This window comes from Penaeus chinensis, chromosome 23, assembly GCF_019202785.1.
Source record: "Penaeus chinensis breed Huanghai No. 1 chromosome 23, ASM1920278v2, whole genome shotgun sequence".
Lineage (NCBI taxonomy): Eukaryota > Metazoa > Arthropoda > Malacostraca > Decapoda > Penaeidae > Penaeus > Penaeus chinensis.
In genome coordinates, this window is record NC_061841.1 from 2,671,741 (window position 1) to 2,681,740 (window position 10,000).

General features: G+C 48.8%; 1 protein-coding gene across 3 annotated transcripts in view; it reads right to left on the reverse strand.

The window, feature by feature from the left end:
• Positions 1–10,000, reverse strand: part of LOC125037401 (puromycin-sensitive aminopeptidase-like) — a 33,427-nt gene that overhangs the window by 12,089 nt on the left and 11,338 nt on the right. For all 3 annotated transcript variants that reach the window (XM_047630540.1, XM_047630539.1, XM_047630541.1), the window contains exons 10-12: positions 9,508–9,673; positions 9,055–9,160; positions 2,040–2,259 (exon numbers count right to left, since the gene is read on the reverse strand). In XM_047630540.1, coding sequence (XP_047486496.1) covers positions 2,040–2,259; positions 9,055–9,160; positions 9,508–9,673 — 492 coding nt within the window. The remainder of the gene's footprint in view (positions 1–2,039; positions 2,260–9,054; positions 9,161–9,507; positions 9,674–10,000) is intronic.

Below are 10,000 nucleotides of genomic sequence, written 5' to 3' on the forward strand. Positions count from 1 at the left end.
TCTTCCTGTCTTCCTCTTCTTCTTCCTGTCTTCCTCTTCTTCTTCCTGTCTTCCTCTTCTTCTTCCTGTCTTCCTCCTCTTCTTCCTGTCTTCCTCTTCTTCCTGTTTTCCTCTTCTTCCTGTCTTCCTCTTCTTCTTCCTGTCTTCCTCTTCTTTCCTCTTCTTCCTCTTCTTCCACTTCCCCTCCTCTCCTCCTCCTCTTCTCCTCCTTCTTCTCCCTTCTTTCCCCTCCTTCTCCTCTCCTTTCCTCCCCCTTCTCCTCTCCTTCTCCTCCTCCTTCTCCCTTCTCCCCCTTCTCCTTCTCCTTCTCCTCCTCCTTTCTTCCTCCTTCTCCTCCTCCTTCTCCTCCTCCTTCTCCTCCTTCTTCTCCTCCTCCTTCTCCTTCTCCTTCTCCTTCTCCTTCTCCTTCTCCTTCTCCTTCTCCTTCTCCTTCTCCTTCTCCTTCTCCTTCTCCTTCTCCTTCTCCTTCTCCTTCTCCTTCTCCTTCTCCTTCTCCTTCTCCTTCTCCTTCTCCTTCTCCTTCTCCTCCTCCTTCTCCTTCTCCTTCTCCTTCTCCTTCTCCTTCTCCTTCTCCTCCTCCTTCTCCTTCTCCTCCTCCTTCTCCTTCTCCTTCTCCTTCTCCTCCTCCTTCTCCTTCTCCTTCTCCTCCTCCTTCTCCTCCTCCTTCTCCTCCTCCTCCTCCTCCTCCTCCTCCTCCTCGACCCGAACCCGACACCTACCACCCGTGTTTTCTCTTTTCGTCTTAATTGCCCAAATTCATCTTGTCTTCCCTTGTTCCCGAGTCATTTAACGTGGGGAGGGGGGCAGAGAAGGGGAGTGAGTGAGGGGGGAGTGAGGGGGGAGGGAGGGGGGGAAGGGGAGAGAAGAGAAGAGAAGAGAAGAGAAGAGAAGAGAAGAGAAGAGAAGAGAAGAGAAGAGAAGAGAAGAGAAGAGAAGAGAAGAGAAGAGAAGAGAAGAGAAGAGAAGAGAAGAGAAGAGAAGAGAAGAGAAGAGAAGAGAGGGAGGAAGGGAGGGAGGGAGTTTAGGGGGGGAAGGGGAAGAGGAGAAGGGAAGAAGGGGAGAGAAGGAGAAGGGGTTAAGGGGAGAAGAGGAGAGAAGGGGAAGGGACTAAGGGAGGGATGGGAGAAAGGGGGGGATGGGAGAAAGGGGGGGATGGGAGAAAGGGGGGGATGGGAGAAAGGGGGGGATGGGAGAAAGGGGGGATGGGAGAAAGGGGGGAGACGGGAGAAAGGGGGAGGGGACGGGGAGAGAAGAGGAGGGGAGGGGGAGAAAGGGAGGTGAAACGAAGGGGAAGGGTTGATGGAATGAAGATAAAATTTGAACCCAGAGAGCGCAAAGCAAATATTTAGATAAAAGATAAAAAACACGTTCTACAAATACCCCGCACCGGTCGTGGCCATTCCATATACCCAAGTAATCAGAATAAAAGGAAAATGCCCCACAGGAAAGGGTAACGATAAAAAAATTACAAAAATATACAAAAATCCTTAACATCAATCATGAGTATAATCCTGTGAATAAAAACAGGAATGACACGAACGACAAGAAGAATAAGAACAGACAATTAGAGCAAATTGTTATTACAACATTTTCTTAAAAATAATAACAATAACAATAACAATAATAATGATAATGATCATAATAATAATGATAATGATCATAATGATAATGATCATAATGATAATGATCATAATGATAATGATCATAATGATGACAATGACAATGACAATGACAATGACAATGACAATGACAATGACAATGACAATGACAATGACAATGATAATGATAATGATAATGATAATGATAATGATAATGATAATGATAATGATGATAACGATAACGATAACGACAACGACAATGACAATGACAATGACAATGACAATGACAATGATAATGATAATGATAATGATAATGATAATGATGATAACGATAACGACAATGACAATGACAATGACAATGATAATGATAATGACAATAACCCTAATAACAATAACAACAATAATCATAACAACAACAACAGCAACAGCGTGAACACTCACTCTCCCCCGGCTTGGCCTCCCAGCCGAGCTTCTGGCCGATCTTGACGAAGAGCTTCCTGACGAAGGCGGCGAAGGACGGGTGGAAGTCGGTGTGCGAGATCAGCTGATTGAGCCGCGCCACGCAGTTGTGCACCGCCGACCACACCGTGTAGTCGGCCTCGTCCTCGAACGCCTTCAGGAGCTTCAGCACCTCCACCGTGTTCGTGTGGCCCGCTTGGACCTGAAGGCGGGGGGGGTAAAAAAAAAAAAAAAAAAATGAATAAATATTTAAAAGATATGAACTTAATATATACATTAAGATATAAAAGCATAATTGTATGTACATATGCCAATTCATCATTCAATTATGATGATGATGGTGGTGATGGTGATGATGGTGATGGTGACAAATGCAAAACCATCTGCCCTACATAACCCCCCCCCCCCCCCCCACCTTTTCCATTTAACGTCTCCTTTCTATTTCTTTCATTTCCTCTTCCTCCTCCTCCTCCTCTCTGTTCTTCTCTTTCACCTTTGTTTATTGCGATCTTTTTTGTTTGTTTTTTATATTATCTTGTCTCCTACTCTTTCCACCTTTTCATTTTTTTTTCTTCCATTCCCCTTTCGTTCTCTCCATCCTCCTCCTTTTCTTTCACATTTTCATTCATCCTCTTTCGTCCTTCCCTCTTTCGTCCTTCCCTCTTTCGTCCTTCCCTCTTTCGTCCTTCCCTCTTTCGTCCTTCCCTCTTTCGTCCTTCCCTCTTTCGTCCTTCCCTCTTTCGTCCTTCCCTCTTTCGTCCTTCCCTCTTTCGTCCTTCCCTCTTTCGTCCTTCCCTCTTTCGTCCTTCCCTCTTTCGTCCTTCCCTCTTTCGTCCTTCCCTCTTTCGTCCTTCCCTCTTTCGTCCTTCCCTCTTTCGTCCTTCCCTCTTTCGTCCTTCCCTCTTTCGTCCTTCCCTCTTTCGTCCTTCCCTCTTTCGTCCTTCCCTCTTTCGTCCTTCCCTCTTTCGTCCTTCCCTCTTTCGTCCTTCCCTCTTTCGTCCTTCCCTCTTTCGTCCTTCCCTCTTTCGTCTTCCCTCATTCGTCTTCCCTCTTTCGTCCTTCCCTCTTTCGTTCCTTCCCTCTTTCGTCCTTCCCTCTTTCGTCCTTCCCTCTTTCGTCCTTCCCTCTTTCGTCCTTCCCTCTTTCGTCCTTCCCTCTTTCGTCCTTCCCTCTTTCGTCCTTCCCTCTTTCGTTCTTCCCTCTTTCGTCCTTCCCTCTTTCGTTCTTCCCTCTTTCGTTCTTCCCTCTTTCGTCCTTCCCTCTTTCGTCCTTCCCTCTTTCGTTCTTCCCTCTTTCGTTCTTCCCTCTTTCGTTCTTCCCTCTTCCGTTCTTCCTTCCTTTATCTATCCCTTTTCCATCCTTCCTTCCTTTCATCCTTCCCTCTTCCATCCTCTCCTCTTTCAGCCTTCCCTATTTTATCCTTCCCTCTTTCGTTCTTCCTTCCTTCACTTTTCCCTCTTCCGTTCTTCCCTCCTTCCCCTTTCCCTCTTTCGTTCTTGCCTCCTTCCCCTTTCCCTCTTCCGTTCTTCCCTCCTTCCCCTTTCCCTCTTTCGTTCTTGCCTCCTTCCCCTTTCCCTCTTCCGTTCTTCCCTCCTTCCCCTTTCCCTCTTCCGTTCTTCCCTCCTTCCCCTTTCCCTCTTCCGTTCTTGCCTCCTTTCCCTTTCCCTCTTTCGTTCTTCCCTCCTTCACCTTTCCCTCTTTCGTTCTTCCCTCCTTTACTTTACTCCTACTTCACTTCTTGCATTCGTATGCTTTACGGCTTCCGATTATCATCTCATTTTCATTTATTTCCCGGCTATCGCTTATTCCTTCACTTGCTCATTTATCAATCTTCTTTATGCCTGGTGTTTATCCACTTTATCACAATCTTGTTTACCCACTTTATCGCGGTCTATCTTTATGCACAATTTCGCCTGTGGGCTGAGAATGGCGACAGGCTATTAACATATGATAAATGTGGAAGAAGGAGGGAAAAAGAAATTAATGAATAGATAAGTAAATACATCAAGTGATACACGTAATACATTGATTTTTTTCTTTTTCTTATCTCTCTTTATTCCTTTTTTTTAACTTCCCTATCCCCACCATTCTCCCTTTTTCTCTTTTCCTTTCATCTTTGCTTTTACTTCGCTCTCTTTTTTTTCTTCTTCTTCTTCTCTTTATCCTCTCCCCCCCCCCCCTCCTCTTCCTCTTCCTTCCCTCCTATCTCATTTTTATCCTTCTCTCCTGCCCCCACATTTTCCTTTCCCCTTCCATCCTCCCCTTCCCTCTGCCGTCCGTCCCTTTCCCCGTCCCTCTCACTCCTCCCCCTCATCTTCCCCTTCCGCCCCCCCCTCCTTCTCCTCTCCTCTATTCACCCTCCCCTTCCATTCCCCTTCTCTCCTTCACCTTCCCCTTACCCTTCTCCCCCCCCTTTTCACCCTCCCCTTCCTTTCCCCTTCTCTCCTTCACCCTCCCCTTACCCTTCTCCCCCCCCCCCACCTTCATTCCTCTCCTCCCCTTTCTTTCCACCTTAGCTCCCTCTCTCGTTCTCCTTCCCCTCCTCCCCTCACCCTCCTCTTTATCTTCGCCATCGACCCCTTTAGTCCCTCTTTTCCCCTCCCCCTCCCCTCCTCTTAACCTACTCACCCTCCCCTCCCCTTCCCTTCCCACCCAATCTCCCCTCCCCTCCTCCCTCCCCTTCCCCTTCCCCTTCCCATACTCACCCTCACCCTTCCCCCACTCACCTTCACCCCCTCCCCTCCACCTCCCCTCCCTTACCCCTACTCACCCTCACCCTTCCCCCACTCACCTTCACCCCCTCCCTTACCCTTACTCACCCTCACCCTCCCCCCTTCTCTTACCTTCCCCCCTCACATCCCCCTCTCCTACCTTTACCCCTACTCACCCTCACCCTCCCCTCTCCTACCCCTACCCCTACCCCTACTCACCCTCACCCTCCCCTCCTCTCCCATCCCCCTACTCACCCTCCCCCCCTCCCCTTTCCCTCCTCCCCTTTCTCTCACCTCCCGTTGCGGCGCCACCCACGGACCGCCCTTGTCCCCGCCCCCTTGCCCTCCTTGGTATGGCAATGAATATTTACGCCTTCATCGGAAAACTAGAGAGGGGAGGGGAGGGAAGATTAAGGAGGGGGAGGGGGGAGGAGGGAGGGGGGAGGGGGGAGGAGGGAGGAGGGAGGAGGGAGGAGGGAGGAGGGAGGAGGAGGGAGGAGGGAGGAGGGAGGAGGGAGGAGGGAGGAGGGAGGGAGGAGGGAGGGAGGAGGGAGGGAGGAGGGAGGAGGGAGGAGGGAGGAGGGAGGGAGGGAGGGAGGGAGGGAGGGAGGGAGGGAGAGAAGAAGAAGAAGAAGAACAGGCAGAGGAGGAGGAGGAGGCAGAGGAGGAAGAGGAAGAGGAGGAAGAGGAAGAGGAGGCAGAGGAGGGGGAGGCAGAGGAGGAAGAGGAAGAGGAGGAGGAGGCAGAGGAGGAAGAGGAAGAGGAGGAGGAGGCAGAGGAGGAAGAGGAAGAGGAGGAGGAGGCAGATGAGGAGGAGGCAGATGAGGAAGAGGAAGGAGGAGGAGGAGGCAGAGGAGGAGGAGGAGGAGGAAAAGGAGGAGGAGGCAGAGGAAGAGGAAGAGGAAGAAGAGGCAGAGGAAGAGGAAGAGGAAGAGGAGGCAGAGGAGGAGAAAGAGCAAGAGGAAGAGGAAGAGGAGGAGGAGGCAGATGAGGAAGAGGAAGGAGGAGGAGGAGGCAGAGGAGGAAGAGGAAAAGGAGGAGGAGGCAGAGGAGGAGGCAGAGGAAGAGGAAGAGGAGGCAGAGGAAGAGGAAGAGGAAGAGGAAGAGCAAGAGCAAGAGGAAGAGCAAGAGGAAGAGGAGGAGGAGAAGGAAGAAGGGGAGGAAGAAGGGGAGGAAGAGGAGGAAGAAGGGGGGGGAGGAAGAGGAGGAAGAAGGGAAGGAGGAAGGGTAGGAAGAGGAGGAGGAAAAGGAGGAAGAGGAAGAGGAGGAATAGGAAGAGTAAGAGGAAAAGGAGGAAGAGGAAGAGGAGGAATAGGAAGAGTAAGAGGAAAAGGAAGAAAAAGAAAACAAAGAGGAGTTAAGAGAGGAAGAGGGACAAGAAGAGGGAAGAAGGAAGAAAATTAAGATAAGAAAGACAAACAAGGGAAACAGCAAGGGGAAAGAAGACAGAAACAGTGATGACAAAAAGGAAATAGGAGGGAGGGAGGAAGGGGAGGGAGGGAGGAATGGGGGAAGGGAGGGAGGGAGGGAGGAATGGGGGAAGGGAGGGAGGAAGGGGAGGAAGGGAGGGAGGAAGGGGAGGAAGGGAGGGAGGAAGGGGAGGAAGGGGGGAAGGGGGGAAGGGGGGGAAGGGAGGGAGGAAGGGGGGAAGGGAGGGAGGAAGGGGGGAAGGGAGGGAGGAAGGGGGGGAAGGGAGGGAGGAAGGGGGGAAGGGAGGGAGGAAGGGGGGAAGGGAGGGAGGAAGGGGAGGGAGGGAGGAAGGAAGGAGGGAAATAAGGAGCAGTGACCGCTGTAACACGGGGTTAACAACACAATTTTACACACTGCCGCCCATACGTCGGCTCTCCTTCCCGACTCGGTGGGCGTGGCTGAAAAGGGACAGCTGGAATGGAGGGGGGGGCATGGGGGGGGGGCATGGGGGGGGGAGCATGGGGAGAGAAGAGAAGAGAAGAGAAGAGAAGAGAAGAGAAGAGAAGAGAAGAGAAGAGAAGAGAAGAGAAGAGAAGAGAAGAGAAGAGAAGAGAAGAGAAGAGAGGAGAACAGGGGAGAGCAAAGCAGAGAAGAGAAGAGAAGAGAGAACAGCAGAAAGAGGGGAAAGAATAAAAGAGAAGAAAGGAGAAAACATTGAGGAGGTGAATGAACAGAAGAGAGAAGAGAACAGAAATGAGAGAAAGGGAGAGGAGAGAGGAGAGGAGAGAACAGAAATGAGAGAAAGGGAGAGGAGAGAGGAGGGGAGAGGAGAGAGAAGAGAGGAGAGAGAAGAGAGAAGAGAGAAGAGAGAGAGAGAGAGAGAGAGAAGAGAGAGAGAGAAGAGAGAAGAGAGAGAGAGAGGAGAGAGGAGAGAGGAAGAGAAGAAGAGGAAGAGAGAAGGAGAGAGAGAGAGAGAAGAGAGAAGAGAGAGAGAGAGGAGAGAGGAGAGAGAGGAGAGGAGAGAGAGAGAGGAGAGAGAGAGGAGAGAGAGAGAGAGAGAGAGAGAGAGAGAAGAGAGAAGAGGAGAAGGAGAGGAGAGAGAGAGGAGAAGAGAGAAGGAGAGAGGAGAGAGGAGGAGAGGAGAGAGAGAGAGGAGGAGAAGAGGAGAGAGGAGAGAGGAGGAGGAGAGAGAGAGAGAGGAGAGAGAGAGAGAAGAGGAGAGAGAGAGAGAGGAGAGAGAGAGAGAAGAGAGAAGAGAGAAAGGAGAAGAGAGAAGAAGAGAGAAGAGAGAGAAGAGAGAAGAGAATAGAATGAGATAAAGGGAGAGGAGAGAGGAGAGGAGGAGAACAGAAATGAGAGAAAGGGAGGAGGAGGAGAGAGGAGAGAGAAGAGAGAGAGAGAGAGAGAGAGGAGAGAGAAGAGAGAGGAGAGAGGAGAGAGGAGAGAGGAGAGAGGAGAGAGGAGAGAGGAGAGAGGAGAGAGAAGAGAGAAGAGAGAGAAGAGAGAAGAGAGAAGAGAGAAGAGAGAGAAGAGAGAAGAGAATAGAAATGAGATAAAGGGAGAGGAGAGAGGAGAGGAGAGAACAGAAATGAGAGAAAGGGAGAGGAGAGAGGAGAGAGGAGAGGAGAGAGAAGAGAGAAGAGAGAAGAGAGAAGAGAGAGGAGAGGAGAGGAGAGAGGAGAGAGGAGAGGAGAGAGAAGAGAGAAGAGAGAAGAGAGAAGAGAGAAGAGAGGAGAGAGGAGAGAGGAGAGAGGAGAGAGGAGAGAGGAGAGAGGAGAGAGAAGAGAGAAGAGAGAAGAGAGAAGAGAGAAGAGAGGAGAGAGGAGAGAGGAGAGAGGAGAGAGGAGAGAGAAGAGAGAAGAGAGAAGAGAGGAGAGAGGAGAGAGGAGAGAGAGAGAGAGAAGAGAGAAGAGAGGAGAGAGGAGAGAAGAGAGAAGAGAGGAGAGAGGAGAGAGGAGAGAAAAGAGAGGAGAGAAAAGAGAGGAGAGAAAAGAGAGGAGAGAAGAGAGAAGAGAGAAGGGAGAAGGGAGAAGGGAGAAGGGAGAAGGGAGAAGGGAGAAGGGAGAAGAGAGAAGAGAGAAGAGAGAAGAGAGAAGAGAGAAGAGAGAAGAGAGAAGAGAGAAGAGAGAAAAGAGGAGAAGAGGAAAGAAGGGAGAAGAGAGGAAAGAGGAAAGAGGAAAGAGGAAAGAGGAAAGAGGAAAGAGGAAAGAGGAAAGAGGAAAGAGGAAAGAGGAAAGAGGAAAGAGGAAAGAGGAAAGAGGAAAGAGGAAAGAGAAAGAGAAAAGAGAAAAGAGAAAAGAGAAAAGAGAAAAGAGAAAAGAGAAAAGAGGAGAAGAGAGAAAAGAGAAGAGAGAAAAGGTGCAATGGTGACAAAGGCATAGATGGCGCTAGTGGCATACAGAACAGGCACCAAGACGACAGAAAAACATATAGTAAAACTGAATAATACAAGAATAAAATTTAAGTACAATAAGGACAAAAAATCTACGAGGAAGGCCAGGCAAAGTGGGTGGGCGCTGTTGATTAGACGTTTCTAAATGGAAAAGCCACAAATAACCCCAATGCGAATAAGGATCTAGTTGCAACATGAATGATAAAAAAATTAAAAAAAAAAAAAAAAAATTACGACTTGGCAGAACCAAACACCGAAGGGCATTCGGTGGCAGACATTTGTGTTTGCACGTGTGAAAGAATCCCATATTATGACGAAAGGGAGGTATGAGATAGATGGCAGTGGGGGAGGGGGAGGGGGGGTTATGTATTGATGTTCACAATGATGTAAACTTTATAGCTGTTGATGTAGATGTACATGTTGATGCATATGTTGATGTCCACACTGTAATTACAAACTTGAGACCATCCATGATTGTACGTACCATGGAGAAGAGGTCGTCCAACACCCCCAACCGGTCGAGAGGCGGCAAGCACTTGGACTTCATGGCAGGCATCAGCAGGTCAAGCATGTCAGGAGGATACTGAGTCCTGTTGTGTAATGAGAAAATTTGAATATTAACATCTACAAAATAAATGTTGAATAAATACATATACAGATAATGGAGAATGCAATCTGTTTATTTATACATATATAATTCAGTCCACTCCCTTAGTCATTAGTCAATCCACCTAAAAACAGCATCCAACCATCAATCAAGCCACTTGGCCTTCCATCCACTACCACAAAACAACTATTCCATTAATTCCTCCGCTGGGCAAAAGCAAACACCATGACCCTACATACTCATTCTTCAGTGACCAGCTGTACTCCAAGCACACGACACCTCAGAACAGTCACTGCTCATCACCAGAAAACAAACACACATGACCCTCACCTGTAATATCCTACTGTGCCGGGGTTGAGCTTCACCCACGTGTCAGCCGAGATGCCCTCAAGAACCACCTGCGTTGACTTGCAATCTAGGAGGACCTCCTTGACTGTTTCAGAGGGTTTTTTTTCAGTAGAAATACTGACTGGCACCATCCACTGACTGCTGTCCCCTATGTAACAGAAAAGAAAATTTGAAAGTAATACATTATTCCATTACATTCTCTACCACAACATTAGTGCATAACCACTACAACAATTCACAAGTTAATTTCAACTCACTGGCAGTAAGCACATGTAGTGTCCCCTTTGCTCTCTTAGTTTCAAAGAAATCACCTACTAGGTCTACTGGATCTATCTTTACCCTATTCCTTGATTTTTAGATAGAAATGCCAGTTTCTATCACTATTATCACCATTATTAACATAATGTATTGAAACATTATCAACAGTGATAATAGTAATGCACTGCCAGTATCAACGAGTTAGCAAATATCAACA